The sequence below is a fragment of the Vanessa cardui genome, chromosome 4 (assembly GCF_905220365.1).
Source record: "Vanessa cardui chromosome 4, ilVanCard2.1, whole genome shotgun sequence".
Classification (NCBI taxonomy): Eukaryota; Metazoa; Arthropoda; class Insecta; order Lepidoptera; family Nymphalidae; genus Vanessa; species Vanessa cardui.
In genome coordinates this window covers 8,978,225-8,996,133 of record NC_061126.1, presented here as the reverse complement: position 1 = coordinate 8,996,133, position 17,909 = coordinate 8,978,225, and the positions used below count along the sequence as shown (strand labels likewise).

At 33.7% G+C, this 17,909-nt stretch overlaps 2 protein-coding genes across 8 annotated transcripts in view; both read left to right on the top strand.

Annotated features, from left to right (window-relative positions):
* LOC124544060 (eye-specific diacylglycerol kinase) overlaps window positions 1-9,975 on the top strand; it is a 102,905-nt gene extending 92,930 nt beyond the window's left edge. For 5 of the 7 annotated variants that reach the window (XM_047122472.1, XM_047122474.1, XM_047122478.1 and 2 more), the window contains 11 exons: window positions 144-336; window positions 486-588; window positions 1,881-2,071; window positions 2,444-2,541; window positions 2,882-3,007; window positions 3,656-3,935; window positions 5,550-5,786; window positions 6,351-6,398; window positions 6,567-6,630; window positions 7,071-7,392; window positions 9,407-9,975. In XM_047122472.1, the coding sequence (XP_046978428.1) occupies window positions 144-336; window positions 486-588; window positions 1,881-2,071; window positions 2,444-2,541; window positions 2,882-3,007; window positions 3,656-3,935; window positions 5,550-5,786; window positions 6,351-6,398; window positions 6,567-6,630; window positions 7,071-7,392; window positions 9,407-9,456 (1,712 nt within the window). In that variant the 3' untranslated portion in view covers window positions 9,457-9,975. Of the gene's footprint in view, window positions 1-143; window positions 337-485; window positions 589-1,880; window positions 2,072-2,443; window positions 2,542-2,881; window positions 3,008-3,655; window positions 3,936-5,549; window positions 5,787-5,863; window positions 5,943-6,350; window positions 6,399-6,566; window positions 6,631-7,070; window positions 7,393-9,406 lie in introns of those variants that run through there. The other 2 variants (XM_047122473.1, XM_047122475.1) reach the window with 2 other exon arrangements.
* Window positions 9,976-16,311: 6,336 nt separating this feature from the next.
* On the top strand, window positions 16,312-17,639 carry LOC124544230. Its single transcript, XM_047122697.1, has one exon. The coding sequence runs from the start codon at window positions 16,344-16,346 to the stop codon at window positions 17,637-17,639; it is 1,296 nt and encodes a 431-aa protein (XP_046978653.1). The 5' UTR covers window positions 16,312-16,343.
* Window positions 17,640-17,909: the final 270 nt, after the last annotated feature.

The window sequence follows — 17,909 nt, the reverse complement described above, 5'->3', positions numbered from 1 at the left end:
GTAAAAGCCCACTTGAATAAAGTATACTTTGATTTTGATTTTGATTTTTTTTTTATTGTTATTCACATCGTCGAATTTAGTAGGATTACTTTATTTGTAACATAATGACGAATTTGTTTTTTAATTTGATAAAATTATTTTAGAGGCGCATCCCGAAAAATTCAACTCTCGTATCAGGAATAAGTTGTTTTACGGAACTGCCGGCGGAAAGGACTTGATGCAGCGGAAATGGAAAGGTCTGGCCGACTTCGTCACCATGGAGTGTGACGGCAAGGATTACACGCCCGTGTTGAGGGAACATAAAGTGCATGCCATTGTATTCTTAAACATTCCAAGGTTAGACTATTTCCGATGGTTGCAAATTTTAACATTTTTGTAATATACAATTTGTACTTCTCGATATCGATTATTCTATCAAATTAATATAGGAAAATGTAATTAAAACACTGAAATAAAAGTAAAATGGTTAATTTACATTGTTGCAGCTATGGGGGCGGAACACATCCATGGAATAAGTCTGGAGGAACATCTGAGCCTTCAACCGAAGACGGTCTAATAGAAGTTGTGGGATTAACAACTTATCAATTGGTAAACCCTAATACTTTGATGATGTTTGTTTTGTTTAACTTTTCAATTATGTAAAGTGTCACTGTATTTTTCGGTTCCTTGGTTGATGAATAATCTTGTTAAAAATATAAATTAAAATCTTAACCGTATAAAATGATGAGAGCTCTTTAAAATTTAAAGCTCGGTATAATTAAGTTTATAATTAAGTTTTATGAATTTAAAAATATGCCATCAAATTTATCTTTTTCAAGTAAAATATATGCCAAGGAATTTTTAAAAAATATGTAAGGAAATGTTTATAGGTTAATTATCTAACTAATTAATTTATTAATTTTGTATTAATTAATATAAAACTCAGCATAATGCGGCCAAAAACGATATAAAAGTTTATGAGACACACCTTCAAATCTGAATATATGTATTTACGCGGATTGGCGCGATATTATTATTTCCAATTTGTATTCGATTAAATTATTTATATAAAGAGATTAAATTATCGATATTCACATGATAATTTTGATAAGTCTAATGACATCATTAGACCTGTCAAAATTATCACCGATTTACAAAATGTACGGACTTTGCACCGTTAACAGTAAGTGGACTCTCTAACACAAACTTAGATCTGTATTTTTACCACTAGAAATGCAGACTTCTCGTCTCTATAGACTGAGTTTCTTTTGCAACCTTAACGCTTATTAATGTATAAATATTTTAACCTTTGACTTGAATGTGGCGGATTTTTGTTTAGAGATTGTTTGAGATACATTATTACGATACGTTATATTCATATGACCTTTGCGAGAAGCATAATGTGTTTTGCCTTAATTCAAATAATAAAACTGTATTTTGACGACCTCCATGGTCGAGAGGTGTGTACACCGGTTTTCATGGGTACGCCACTCTGAGGTCCCGGGTTCGATTCCCGGCCGAGTCGATGTAGATTACCATTGGTTTTCTATGTTGTCTTGGGTCTGGGTGTTTGTGGTGCCGTCGTTACTTCTGATTTCCATAACACAAGTGCTTCAGCTACTTACATTGGGATCAGAGTAATGTATGTGATGTTGTCTCATATTGTCTCATATTTAAAGTATTACGTGGTCAAAGGAAAAAATATGAAATCGAGCACATCGTATTAATAAAGCAGAAAAAAAAAACACTTTAAAAAAATTATATAAGTACTTACATTTTATATAATTCTTTAACGCGTGATATCCTAATATATTTACGGAAAAGTTTTATAAAATAAAAAAGTCGTATCTTAATAAGACACTGTACATATTTGCTAAATATATGTCATTTTGTATGTATAGCCTCTACTGCAAGCGGGCGGACACGGCACTTGTATCACGCAATGTAAAACTGCTAAGATCGTGACCACCAAGGTGATACCGATGCAAGTCGACGGCGAGGCGTGCAGACTCGCTCCCTCGGTGATAACACTGTGTATATTAAATCAGGCCATCATGTTGGCGAAGAAGAAACCCGGCAGAGTTCTCGTGCCGTAAGTTACCCAAGAATAAAAAGTTAATTAAATATAACATAAAGATATACTAAATCATCATATACATGACACAATCTTTATCCTGTTCTTTTAGTCGAATGATTAAAAAACGATTTAAAATTTTCACTAATAATTATTATGAGTAATTCATATTTTACTCTTAAACGTCACGTAATAGCTATCAATATTAAATATAATTATTTTAAAGTAATTATCACAGCTGACATGAACGATAATGAAAATAAAATAATTATGCGTTTTGAATCCATCGAAATGGTTTTGATCATGTAAATTCATTAAAATGTGATTGTGAAAATTTAATTCATTCATTTATGTTTTTTAACATGAGAGTGACTCGAATATATTTTGTAGACAAACAACACTCGATAAACTTACGCTCACCGTGAATCTCATAACAATGGCGGACTACGAACGTCATCATTACGACAAGGAGTTGTTAGCGAAAACAGGTAAATAATACGCTTTACGTACAACAGGAATAACAAGACACCAACCACGCTTTTATAACACGAGTAAAACTTACTTAGACCCAATTTCTTACGCTTTTTATCGACACCGTCTTGAACGAACAGGTCTCTATTATACCCCATTTTTACCGCACCTGAGACATACAGAGACAAATTGGAGTGAAGAATTGTGTTATTACACTCTACGTAAAACGAGAAATATTTCAGAGAAACGTTCAAATAAGTTGACGACATTTTAAGTATCGATAATTTCAGATAAAGTCTTTAAGAGTCCTTTCGTTCCCTATTGATGTCGATTTGTAAAAAATGTTCATCATTCCAGCGGAACGGATCGGCACTTTGGACGTAAATCCGGCCGCCGACTTGGAGCAAATGCGAACTCTCATTCAGAATATGATCAAAGAATCTCATACATACTCAAACCTCGTCGATTGGTGGTTCGTAGACTGTAAGTACACGAGTAACGACCTCACTCGTTCGGTTTTAATACTTATGTTTTTTTAATAATTAGGTAAAATTACATTAAAAAATTAATATTTCTGTACCTAAAGCTCGGGGGTTAGGAGTGCGTGTTCATAAAATTTTTTATAAAAAAAATTAGTTCATAGTCGACTTAATGTTATCTGTACACATTGCGTGGAATTAATGAGTGGATTACAAATAAACTCAAAGTCATGATTTTTAATCCAGCTACTCTATTTTTAATTATATTTTCGTTCTAATTATAAACATATGTCCATAGCTACATAGCTAAGCCCATTGTTATAATTTAACAACATATGTATTCGCAGCTTTTATTCTTGTGAAGGCGATGAAGGAAAACATTGTGAGGAAACCTGCATGTGTCTAATTTCAGCGAAATTCTGCCACATGTGCATTCCACCAATCCGCATTGGAACAGCGTGGTGGAATATGTTCCAAAACCTCTCCGTAATGGAAGAGGAGGCCTTATCTCAGCAGTGGGAAATGTACAGGCTGTTACTTTACTTTTTTTTATTCTTGTGAATGTGTTTGTTTATAACAGAGCATAGTCAGTACTATTTCGAATAGAATTCGTGCTAGAGAAAATAACAAAATAATTATTATTATCTCTCAGCCGTGACAGCGGAACGCTTCTTCCGCATCGACAAAGCCCAGGAGAACCTTCACTACCCGACTGACATCGGTCATGAACACGTGTACATCCTGGACGCGGCGCCCGTGACGCCCGACACGGAGTCCACGGCGCACCCCGACACCACCACCTCCCCTGATCGCACCGCGCCCTCCGTGTCCCTCGACACTACCACCGGCCTCTCTGTCTCCCTGGATATATCGCAGAGCGTAGACACGCCGAGTGCCGGCGTCTCCTTGGATGTCCCGGAGTCTCATGCCAGGTAAGCTTGACCGGCCACATGATACTGTAACTTTATTGTTGTGTTGACATACATTCAGACGTGATTCGAGAGACGTCATAGGGATCATAGAGGTCATGACCCCTACCCAAATGATATACGTCACATTGACAAACAATCTAACAATGTGGGAAATTCATTCCATTTTCTGAAAATGGAATGACATTCCAAAACAATTCCATTCCATAAACAGACAATATAGGAAAATTTTATCAATTAATAAGGAAGTTAATAATTTATCGTGTTCTCGTTAATTGAAAAAATGATCTTTCGTCTGTTTGTTAGGGCGTCTGAAAATTTAATTGCAAGCAAAACACAAATGTTATATACCTCACACTTAACTAGTTTGCCAATAAAATTAAAATACTTCTATTTATTGTAAATAGAATTGTATTATAGTATATAATATTAAAGCTAATTTAATAAAAGTTTATTTTAGGTTATTTGTTTGCTCGTAAACATATTTAGTATGAACATACAACGTTTTTTAGAGCGATACAAAACACTTGAATAAACTAAAGCCTAAAACTAAAAGTAGGTATGAAATGTTTTGAGAGCGCATTCACGTAATTCCCTAGCGACTGTAGATACCTTCCGTGAAAGAGTCACACGCTATTTTCTAACCTCAATGATTCATATATAACTTGAAAATGTTAGAACATTTTGTTCTAAAATTTTCAAGTTGCAAGTGAAGGTGAGTTTGGCAAAAAATGGAATTCATTTTAATTCACCTAAAGTTACCCATAATGTTTTCCTTTAACGACTTTCATTCTTTTATGACGCATGGCAAAAACGCTAAATGAAATATTTGGGCTTTATATTTTAAAGTAACTAAACCACAATAAAACCTCGTGAGTAGTTTTGGTGTCAGTTGGTAGGTCTCATCTCTCAACATCTACCAGTCCACCAGCATTGCTACAATAGGCAAACACAACTTGATCCTCACCTTGCTGATATTATATATTAAATAAATAAATATGAGACAACATCACATACATTACTCTGAACCCAATGTAAGTAGCTGAAGCACTTGTGTTATGGAAATCAGAAGTAACGACGGTACCACAAACACCCAGACCCAAGAGAACATAGAAAACTAATGGTAATCTACGTCGACTCGGCCGGGAATCGAACCTGGGACCTCGGAGTGGCGTACCCATGAAAACCGGTGTACATACCACTCGACCATGGAGGTAGTCAAAATATATTATGTGGAATATAAATTTCCATTCCTGTAAATTTGATTTGAGAACGTATTTATGGTGGCCATAACAGACGGTGGTATCGTGATAAATAGAAAATATGTACATAATTTCATAATACATTTATGCTTTTCTACGTCGTCAATCGCTGACCATATTTCGGCTCACTGTTATTCAAAAAAGTAAGAACTCGCAATATGCAAACTCTAAACTATCATATCATATTAAAAAAACCAGTTTTTAAATTCAACAAAATTGTGTACTTTAACATTCATGCAATTAATTTAAATCAAGAATACAAAAACGTTTGAGGTACAATAATAAGAACCTTAAATAAAAAAAATTAAAATGTGATGTTGGCTACTTTAACGAACTGTTCTTCTGTCTCTAACAGTGAATCTGGTTTCGGGAGTCCAGCGCGAGGATCGGAAGAACTGCTCTCACCTCAAACACCGCCTTCGGGCCTCCCTGGCGCTCACTCCGCTAATAAAATATCCATTCTCCCCTCTAAAACATCTCCACAGCCACCGAGAATCCCTTCAATTCAAGATACCCATTCGCCCCCACTGTGCACTAGTCCTCCAGTTAAAGATTTACAGCCCAGTCGGGATTCCGTTGCGCGATTTAAAACGTAAGTACCAATCTAGACTTCGCCATTGATAACTTTTATGAACACAATAATCTTACAATATCTTTCCTATCTTCTAGGCTCGAACCAAAAAAGAGGACTGTATATTTAATAAATTTATAAATAGAATGCTAACATAAAAGTCATTTGGTAGTTAAATAACATAAAATATAAGCTACATTTATAATTTGTTATAACTAATTTAGTAATGCTCACTTCTGACGCCAATTTCGTCATATGCGTGCGTGTAGCATGAATAATTTAGATGATAGTATACCGCGACAGTATGTTCATCCATTATGAATAGTTACGAGTATTGTTGAACTGTTTTTCGTCTAAAACTAAAAAAAAAAACAGATATTCTTTACAAAGCTAATACAATGCATTATGTATGTTAAAAAGCGAAAAAGGCACTATAAATAAGAAATAGATTTGTCTAATACGTATAAACTTAAAATTGGTAGTTAACATTTTAGTCTAGAACGCACCGTAAGCAAATTAAAGCTATGTCCACCTTCCCGCATTCTAAAATCTGCACTCTATTCTTCTCTCTTCTATTGCATGCAGCGTTCACGAAAAACTGTTTGGATTTGATCAAGAAGTGTTTGGCTGTAGGTGAGATGTGTTTATGTAGTTATCTCTGGGTATCATATTTTAGAATTAGAAGTTTTAGACATGCCACGTTTCAGACTTCACTGCGTTGGTTATGTTTAAAGTTTCTGACAACATTTATCAAAATTATACATACAAAAGAGCGGCAATTTAACTTCAATATTGTTCCAGAAACTTACTGGAGAAAACAACGGACGCGCTCCTCAAAGCGGCTAAAGTCGGTGACTTGAAAATGGTACGCGTTAACAATAGTTCATTTCTACTGTTATTCAAATCCATTATAATCCGACGGCGGAGCGGACAGGGTTATCGGTTTTATTTGTTCGCTCGTTCAAATACTGTTACAAGCTCTTTAGATTAGCTAGTCCAATAGATTTATAAATTAAATCATAAAAGTTTTTCAGTGTAATACCGATCGGAAAGAAAATTAAAAGTTATGGTTCCTTGTTTGTGTTACCCTTGATACCATTATTTATCAAGTCTAGTAGTACTAATAGATAATAAGACGATAGAGCCAACGAATCACCAGGCATTACTGCGCCCAGATCTGGACTGATTTCACATTTTACATTGAGATTGTGGTAGTTTCAATAGTTTTCCCGTAAATCAAACCAGTCGATTGTGAAACAGAAACGAATCCCCTCGGGCTCTGTTAGTGAGTTGGTAACTTCGCAGATGAAAGAGCTGCACGGGGCTGGGTACTCACTGCTGTCGATCGACGCGAGCGGGCAGACGGCGCTGCACATTGCGGCGCGCTACGGGAACAAGGAGATCGTGAAGTACCTGATAGCGAGCGCGCCCAGCGCCATCCTCGACATGCGGGACAACGAGCGCGGCCAGACGGCGCTGCACAAGGCGGCCGCGCACCGCCGCCGCGCCATCTGCTGCATGCTGGTGGCGGGCGGCGCCGCGCTGGCGCGCCCCGACCGCGCCGGCCTCACGCCGCGCCTGCTCGCACTGCGCGCCGAGGACCACGACCTGGCGGCCTACTTGGAGAGTGAGTACTTTATCTTCACCTCGCATCGATATATATTTTAAGCTCTCTAATTGTAAGTTGTAATATTATGAAACGAATGGCATTGAACCTGGCGGCCTACTTGGAGAGTGAGTACTCCATCATTACTTCGCATCCCGACATCGAGGATACATATTTTAATAAGCTCTCTAATTGTAAGTTGTAATATTAGAAATGAATGGCATTGAACCTGGCGGCCTACTTGGAGAGTGAGTACTCCATCATTACTTCGCATCCCGACATCGAGGATACATATTTTAATAAGCTCTCTAATTGTAAGTTGTAATATTAGAAATGAATGGCATTGAACCTGGCGGCCTACTTGGAGAGTGAGTACTCCATCATTACTTCGCATCCCGACATCGAGGATACATATTTTAATAAGCTCTCTAATTGTAAGTTGTAATATTAGAAATGAATGGCATTGAACCTGGCGGCCTACTTGGAGAGTGAGTACTCCATCATTACTTCGCATCCCGACATCGAGGATACATATTTTAATAAGCTCTCTATTTGTTAGTTGTAATATTATGAAACGAATGGCATTGAACCTGGCGGCCTACTTGGAGAGTGAGTACTTTATCTTTACCTCGCATCGATACATATTTTAAGCTCTCTATTTGTTAGTTGTAATATTATGAAACGAATGGCATTGAACCTGGCGGCCTACTTGGAGAGTGAGTACTCCATCATTACTTCGCATCCCGACATCGAGGATACATATTTTAATAAGCTCTCTAATTGTAAGTTGTAATATTAGAAATGAATGGCATTGAACCTGGCGGCCTACTTGGAGAGTGAGTACTCCATCATTACTTCGCATCCCGACATCGAGGATACATATTTTAATAAGCTCTCTATTTGTTAGTTGTAATATTATGAAACGAATGGCATTGAACCTGGCGGCCTACTTGGAGAGTGAGTACTTTATCTTTACCTCGCATCGATACATATTTTAAGCTCTCTATTTGTTAGTTGTAATATTATGAAACGAATGGCATTGAACCTGGCGGCCTACTTGGAGAGTGAGTACTCCATCATTACTTCGCATCCCGACATCGAGGATACATATTTTAATAAGCTCTCTAATTGTAAGTTGTAATATTATGAAACGAATGGCATTGAACCTGGCGGCCTACTTGGAGAGTGAGTACTCCATCATTACTTCGCATCCCGACATCGAGGATACATATTTTAATAAGCTCTCTAATTGTAAGTTGTAATATTATGAAATGAATGGCATTGAACCTGGCGGCCTACTTGGAGAGTGAGTACTCCATCATTACTTCGCATCCCGACATCGAGGATACATATTTTAATAAGCTCTCTAATTGTAAGTTGTAATATTATGAAACGAATGGCATTGAACCTGGCGGCCTACTTGGAGAGTGAGTACTCCGTCATTACCTCGCATCCCGACGTCGAGGATATTTATTTTAAACTCTCTATTTGTAAGTTGTAATATTATGAAATGAATGGCATTGTTACAAAACATTTGTCTAACCACAACTTCTATAAGGTTAACTTTTTACTGTGTTGTAATTTATATGAGACCAGCGACTAATAAAAACCATGTTTAACGTATTAGTTAATAATAAATATAAAACACAACGTTACTTCAGATCTTTTTATAACCGTTAAAGTTTGACCTTTGTCTGATTGTTTCATAAAAAAAATTATCATCAGATCATGTATTTCCCGTGAAAAATCAACTATCCTGAAATCCTAATGTTTAAAGTTTGCAACCATGGTGAAATAAGTATTTTTAGTTTAGAAAACTTTTTGTGTTAATTTTTAAAACAAGAATTAGGTAAATGATGGTAAATGTTGCTCTCGCGGATAAATTCCTTAATCCGATCATTTAACCGATTCCAAAATGATTTTATCATAGTTTCATAATACGTGTAGTAATAACAAATATCGTGGTAGGTTTTTTAATCCATTTATCAGTATGTTCGTCTGAATTTTTGGTTTTATAATAATATTTTTGTTTCAGGTCAAGAACACTTTCAAATCGTATCTGAAGATTTAGAAACACCTGTGTGAAATTATTATCAATATTCATTCAAGTATTAAAAAAAGGAGAGTTACGAACGCAGTTGGCTAAAAGAATCGTATTGACTATAAAGATTATGTACTCAAATACCGAAGTGATATTGAGAATTTAAATCGCTGTTACACTTTTAGTATTTCAATTAAAGTGATATAGTTCTACGCGATAACTAACATATTTTATCTTATAAAACTTCACCATAAGGATTTCAAGGAGGAAGGATTTCAGAAAACTCAACAAAATTACTACAAGTAGCATATTTTAAATTAATTAATGCAAATAAAAGATAGGTAAATGCTGATATCCTAAATCGCTGCATTTCAAATTTAATGTAATGTGAATTTCCTAAGCATATTTTTCTAAATGAATAATACTACTTTTATTTTTGTATTCATGTATTGATTTCTAAATAATGACGTGACATAGTATTTAGATTATTCGGATTCATTTAAAAATCTCTGACATTTCATTTTCAATAAAAATTTAATTTACGAAATACTACGATCCAAAATTAAAAAAAAAAAAACTCAAACATTAATACTGAATCTATTTTATAATTGCTTCAGTGTAAAAGCATTCAGTTTTAAAATTCGAATTGACGCCTGGAATAAAAAAGAAAACTATTATATTTAGGTATATCTAAGAATTATTATAGATAAATTTATATTAATATTATTTAAAGCATTATTAAATTTTAAAAAAGCAGTACTTTTTTTGGTATTTAGCAACTATTAAAAATTGTACTTCGAAAAATATATAGCAGTGTGTGGCTGTGTGGTTGTGTAGTTATATCTTATGTAAATAAAAGTTACACTACCATTTTTAACACGTAGTTCTGTCTAAGGGCGCTTTCAAATTAAACGGTTTGCGTTGTACTGCTGCTGCACGAGAGATAGATGTTTATGGTACTGCACACAACCAATTAGAACCCAGATGGACCAGTGGTTTGGCGTGGTGGCGTGCATCTTAACCGTAGAATGCGGGTTCAAGCCCAAGGCATCGTGAGGAAACATACATAAACTATATTCTGCCAGTGTATATTCAACCCACATTGGTCACAACTAAGAACAGCACATCGTATTTATACGGATTAGGTATATGAGTATGTATACATTGTATAAAATAAGCGGGATTTTCTTTACAACTTTGGAATAGCCTTATTGCCTAAGGGCAGCTGTAGCAATAATAATAATCCGTGGCTCGACTGAAGCCAGGTGTTAAGTGAGATCACTAAAATACAATCCTTCAGCTACCGTTCTGCAGCAGTATGACGCTATCAAGAGCATCAACCGTGCCGCAGCAATCCCATTGAAATCGTCTAATTTGAAAGCGCCCTAAATTAGTAGTTACGTAATTATGTAATTTACACGTAATTACGAACTAAGTGAGCCTTATAACTTAATACTATTTTACGAATCGTTGAGTTGTAACTTTTGTAAAATAATTGCGATCTTCTCGTAGCATCGATGATGCCAAGTAGCGTCGTGTCTATTTAATCATTTGTGACGTAAAATATAATCATAGTTATACGATCTCAAGATTTGTTCACTTTGATTTGTATTATTGTAGTGAAGAATATTTGTTTTTGTGTATCATTCACTCAAGAATATGGTAGCTAGGGTAGTTGTTTCCTGTACTTATTTTAAAAATCGAATATTGTATGAGTTATCGTAATGTAGATACTCCGTGCTGCTACACATCACTACGTATAGTATGTAGGACTATTAATTCCACTTTGACCCCATCCTCACTAGGCCTCGACTGAATCGATATTGAAGCAATAAACTCTGGTCCTGGTCCAGTTCTTCTTATCGAACGTCAGTATCGCGTTTATTCCTCACATGATTTTTACGGTCACTTGTACGAGTAGTGTCATTGCTGTTTTTATTATTGTGACTGTATCGAATACCTCTACGTATGTACTAGATGTACCTAATAGTTTTAGTGTTTAACGAATTTACTCGTACTCGCTTATAAGCGAACAATGAAAGACAAAGCTGTGAGAATTTTGATCTAATGTAAAAAGTAAGTTCATTTATTATCGTAAGTGCGATTGTACACCGTGATGCCGTTTGTGAGTATACTTTGTTGTTGTAGATAGAGTTCTTGAGGTTCATCGTATCCAGTACATACGAGTTACACGTGTCTCGTAATCGGGTTTCCCATATGTGAATTATCTTCCGAAGTAGACTTACTATTGGCATATGGAAGTTAAATTTGATCCCTCTTTCGTTTTATATATAGCATTTAATTCCTACGAATTAATAGGTTTGGAAGATGTGATACATATTTTAATACGAAAAGTTTCGAAACGAATGTATACCATTTAACCGAAGAGCAATTTTGAGCTATCTCTCCTTTGATTAATGCATGTTAATATAAAATGCAGTATTTTCGTATTCCTACACATCTTTTTTAATGCAACGTTTTTATAAATTTATTAATTCTAATTTGAAATAACCTTGTTAGGTAGTATATTACACTTAAACACACGCTGACACTATATGAGTAATATTGGATAATATATTTATATTAGTGATACTTTCCTATTAGATATAACTCGTCTGTGTAAATATTATATTGGAGGCCTTCGTCGTGTTAAGGTTGTTAGTATACTCTCTCGACCAAATTCTAACTTATGTGAAATTTAAATTGAACGTTATATCACTAGGTTATAGTATATTGTCGAATACTTCATAGATTTAGTAATCCTAAGAACACGCAGATGTTATATTCTTAAGAGATATATCGTTGCTTTAAAAAAATATGTGTTTTAATATCAGTTCGAGGAAATGTTAGGAAAACGGAGAAATAGGATCTTTTTTACGAAATTACTTTGATCGATTGCACAATTTAATTTTTTTTTTCAAAATTTGTAAAACGGACTACTATGCTGCTACTTTTTCATTAGTCTGGTTTTTTAAAATTAAATTTGGAATATTAAAAATATTAAGAAATTGTCAATTATCAAGAGTACGAAAATATAAGAAGCGTTTAGCTAGGTATACATTTAAAAATTTCGTAGCGAATATTGTCCATATAAAATTACTTATTAACGATGTCTCAGCGTTTCGTAACCAGAAAAAATTAAATTGTGCTTTCATATATACCAATTTTAATTTATCTTTATTACCGTTTACTCTATAAAATAATTATCACATGAACGTACAGCATTCCAGTCTGTAATTTTTTTCACTTTAAACACTTTAAATTTCATTTTACGTATATATTTCATGATTACACATTCATTATTATTACACTTAAATGCTTACATTTTCGTAATATTATTAAATTTAACAATAATCGTTTTTCTAATTTTGAAAGTTTTGTCCAGTCATAGTACAAGTGAAATGAAAGGCGGCAATTAAAAAAGTATATTAATGATAATTTCATTTTTAGTTTGTGATTTGTTAAAGGTTGAAAACCTTACAGCTTATTTATTATAGTTCGTTTTATTTAAAAATATTGTTATTTAATTTATTATAGTCAATTGTTAATCAAATGTTATTTAAAAAAACATTAAACGCCGTTTTAAATAATTTTCTTATGTATATACGGCTAAACTTGTATAAATAAAATTTTCACTTATTTTAAATTTTAATTCATTTCAATTTAATATTGTAGTTGTAAAAATACTTGTTAAAGTATCTACGTCTTATAAAAATGGTTACGAAAGCAGTACCAAGTTTGTTCACGAGATTTGTGAAAAAAATTGTTAGTAATATGATCAACTAATTGAATCATCGTATATGACGCCTTGTTTTAATTATTCAAAGTATGTTTATAAACAAATCTATATAAAATGAATAATTAATTCGATCTATAATTGAGGTTCTTACTTTTTTATATCAGAAATAGATGTGTTATTAAATATGCATACAGTCTAATTGGTCATTTGTATTAAACATATTTTGTGTATGGTGTTCAAAATATACTTTAATCTAGTAGGTTTTTATATGAACAGAGGTATTCAATACGAGTTCTAAGACGTAGATACTTACAATAATATCGTAGAATGTATTGATAATATTTTATCCGAATCCATTTTGAACTTAGTAGATAATTATTAATTATTGACTTTTATAAAATATTAAAAATCAACTTACTAAAGTAATTTTGAGCACTAATTTCTTTGTATCATACTTATTTTTGCACTCAAAAACTCACTATTTTAAATAAAATTATTTGAAGAAGTACACTGCAAACAATAAATGAATTATGAACGATATTTGTGTTTTATTTTTAGAATCGTATCGACATAACGAATCGATATAGACTAAATTTTATAAAAGAACTGTTTAAAAAATTTGAAGGAGCTGTTCAAAAATCACTCACTAGATTTGGTTGAAATTTAGCACATAGTGTTTTTATATCTTAAACTATGTGCCACTGAAGTACTCTATGTTTGTCTTTTTAATCCATATAATCCATATTGGTCTTACTTTAGGTCAAACCAAATTGCCTAGGTACTTGAATATGCTAGGGGGGGAACCTCGACGCCGCTACTCAGACCAGGCATGACTTGGTCAAGTAGGAAGACTTTACAGCATATTTATGTGATATATTTGTATAAATTTTGAAGTAATTTCTCCTCTATCTAAGAAATTCGGGAAAATATAAAGAATGGCGTTAACATTTATTTTGTTACACATTTTACTGTTTATAAAGATGATAAATAATTTTGACTGAATTATTTTGTTCATGGATAAAAATGAAATCAAGCAGCTCGCTTTAGCATACGTATGACGTATAATTTAAGAAGAAATTACAGTAATCTATTTTCTTGTCAAATATTATGCATTGTCATTTCAATATGTACAATTCTTTAAGTTAATTAAAGCCAAGTTTTCTTATGGTTTTGTCATTTATGTATCAATTTAATTAACTTAAAATATGTCTCAAGAGGATTCTGTCGATACTACGCATTCGTTTTCACAAGGCACAATGTCTCGCTATCTCCGACCTGACAGATTTGATATAGAACCGAATTCTAGCAACGCTGACTTAAAATGGACTCATTGGCGATTTACTTTTACAAATTTTTTATCAGAAGAAATTTCTACCGATACTCCTGACTCTATGAAACTACAGAACGAAATTCAGAAATAATTGCTGGTAACTCTAATTCTTTACAACTAAATGCATTCCCTAATAATGTTAATGATTTTAATCAAAATGTGGCGGTATCTACTACACAACGGAAACGCTGTTTCTTTTGCGGTGGGAATATACATCAAAGAATAAAATGTCCTGCTTTTAAAGCCACATGTCAACTTTGTTCTAAGCAAGGCCATTTTACTAAGGTATGTCGAAGCAGCAATCAACAAACTGCAAATGCTCTTACAACAGACTCTTACTTACATTATTCAAATGAAAGTTTCTTAGCTGCATCGCCTAGTAGCTTACAAAATGCTACCGTACCTATTTTTATAAATGATACACGCGCTGATGCCTTGATAGATACAGGAAGCTCCGTAAGTTTTATCGATAAAAAATTAGTACAAATAATGAATTTAAAAATAAAGCCCTGTAAACAGACAATCACTTTAGCATCGTTGACTCACGTATCTTTCGTAGAAAGAATGTGCCATGCTACAGTCAAAATACAACAACATATTTATCAACATCGTCAACTGCTAATAGTTAACAATCTTTGTGCCGATGTCATAATTGGCCATGACATACTAAGAGATCATTCGAAGTTAGAATTTAAATTTGGAGGTAATCGAGATCCTTTAAAAATATGTAACGTTATGAATGCATCTGTGCCACCAGTTTCTTTATTTACTAACTTATCATCTGATATTAAGCCTGTGGCGGTAAAATCTAGACGATATAGTAAAGAAGATATCGATTTTATTAATATTGAAATTTCGAAGCTACTAGCAGACGGAGTTATTGAACCCAGCGTTTCACCTTGGCGTGCCCAAGTCCTTGTTGCTGGAGGAGGAATTCACCGAAAACGTTTAGTAGTAGACTATTCGCAAACTATCAACAAATTTACTTTGTTAGATGCATATCCTTTACCAAATATAGAAAATATAGTATCTGAAGTTGCAAAATATAATTATTTCAGTCAAATAGATTTAAAAAGTGCCTACCATCAAATCCCAATACTAGAAAAAGAAAAATTATTTACTGCTTTTGAAGCTTGTGGCAATCTATACCAATTTACCAGAATACCGTTTGGAGTTACAAATGGAGTAGCAGCATTCCAACGAGCTTTACATTTTATTATTAAAACTGAACGTTTAAAAGGTACATTTTGCTATTTAGATGATGTAACAGTATGTGGAATGAATAAAAGTGACCATGAACAAAACCTAAATTGTTTTATGGCTGCTGTTAAAAAGTATAATTTAACCTTAAATGAACAAAAATCTACATATGGTGTGAATTCTATTAATCTTCTTGGATACCATATCAAAGACAATACAGTCAAGCCGGATTTTGACAGATTAAAACCTTTATTAGACCTGCCACCTCCAAAGAATAACAATGAATTAAAACGAACACTTGGTTTATTTGCTCACTACGCAAAATGGATCAATAATTTTTCACAAAAAATAAAACCATTGGTTGGTATTAAATCTTTCCCAATTAATGATACTGAAAAAACTAGCTTTGAGTCATTAAAATCAGAAATAGAAAAATCAACACTAACTGTTATTGATGATAATGAGATTTTTACTGTTGAGACTGACGCATCAGAATTTGCGATTGCTGCATCTCTGTCTCAAAAGGGGGACCTATAGCTTTTTTTTCTAGAACACTTTCAGATTCAGAACAACGACAATCATCAATTGAAAAAGAAGCGTGCAGGCATTATTTAATTGGTAAACATTTTTTACTTTTAACAGATCAACGCTCTGTTACATTTATGTTTAACCAAAACCATTTTAGTAAAATAAAAAATGAGAAACTTGAACGATGGCGTCTCGAATTATCTTGTTTTAAATACGACATAATTTATCGACCAGGAATAGAAAACATAGTCGCTGATGCTTTGTCAAGAGTGTGTGCTCATTTGAATATCGATAAATTACGGGACCTGCACAACTCCCTTTGTCACCCTGGCATTGTAAGAATGATGCATTGGGTACGTATGAAAAATTTACCGTATTCGGTGAATGACATAAAATCACTTACACAGTCTTGCCAAATATGTGCCGAAATTAAGCCTCGATTTATGAAATGTAAAGGTCAATTAATAAAAGCAACAGCACCTTTTGAGCGACTAAACATTGACTTTAAAGGACCTTTACCATCGAATACGCAAAATAAGTATTTATTGACAATAATCGATGAATACAGTAGATTTCCTTTTGCATACGCCTGTAAGGAAATAACAACTGCAACTGTTATAAGATGTTTAAAAGATTTATTTTACACTTTTGGAACGCCGCTTTATATTCATAGTGATAGAGGATCTGCTTTTATTTCTAAAGAGTTTACAGATTTTTTAAGTTCCTTGGGAATTTCATGTAGCAGAACAACGCCTTATAATCCACGTGGTAATGGTCAAGTCGAACGTCTCAATGGTACTTTGTGGAAAACATTACAACTTGCTCTTCGTACAAGAGAAATGTCGATTGAAAGCTGGGAGCATTTACTACCAATTTCCTTACACGCAATTCGTTCTCTTCTTTGTATACCAATTAACACAACTCCACACGAACGACTATTTAATCATCCTCGTAGATCACCTCATGGAGAATCGTTACCCTCTTGGTTAGTTCCTGGACCTGTGCTAATGAAAAAAAATATACGCAATAAAAACGATCCATATGTTGAAGAAGTTGAACTATTAGAAAGTAACCCTTATTACTCTTTTGTGAAGGATAAAAATGGGAGGGAATCCACTGTTTCAAATCGAAATTTAGCTCCACTCCCCACTCCAATGGAATATTACGGTGATCAAAATTTAGAAGAACAATTAAATAATTCAACTTCAAAAACACACCAAAAACAAGAAGAGATTGTAGACGTTTTTTATGACTCAGAAGATCGAGCGATAAATGCTGAAAATAATGATGTACAAGATATACAATCTGCTACGCCAAGTACGTCTGCGGATCAAAACGTTAGGAGATCCGAAAGGACAAAACGAACTCCATATTATTTAAAGGATTATAGTTGCGTGATGAAAAAGTTAGAGGGGGTGAATGACGTATAATTTAAGAAGAAATTACAGTAATCTATTTTCTTGTCAAATATTATGCATTGTCATTTCAATATGTACAATTCTTTAAGTTAATTAAAGCCAAGTTTTCTTATGGTTTTGTCATTTATGTATCAACGTAATATACCACGAAAAAGAAGATAATATATACATAACTCCAAAATTGGATAAATTATTCTATTATATTTAAAAAATCAAGACCTACACGTTATTGTCTATCAGTATCTTGATCTATTAGTATTTTGTCAAAGACCAAAATTAATA

What these genes read in the sequence shown, in the direction of transcription:
- LOC124544230 (XM_047122697.1), top strand. Translation starts at nt 16,344, where the DNA reads ATGTTTAACCAAAACCATTTTAGTAAAATAAAAAATGAGAAACTTGAA.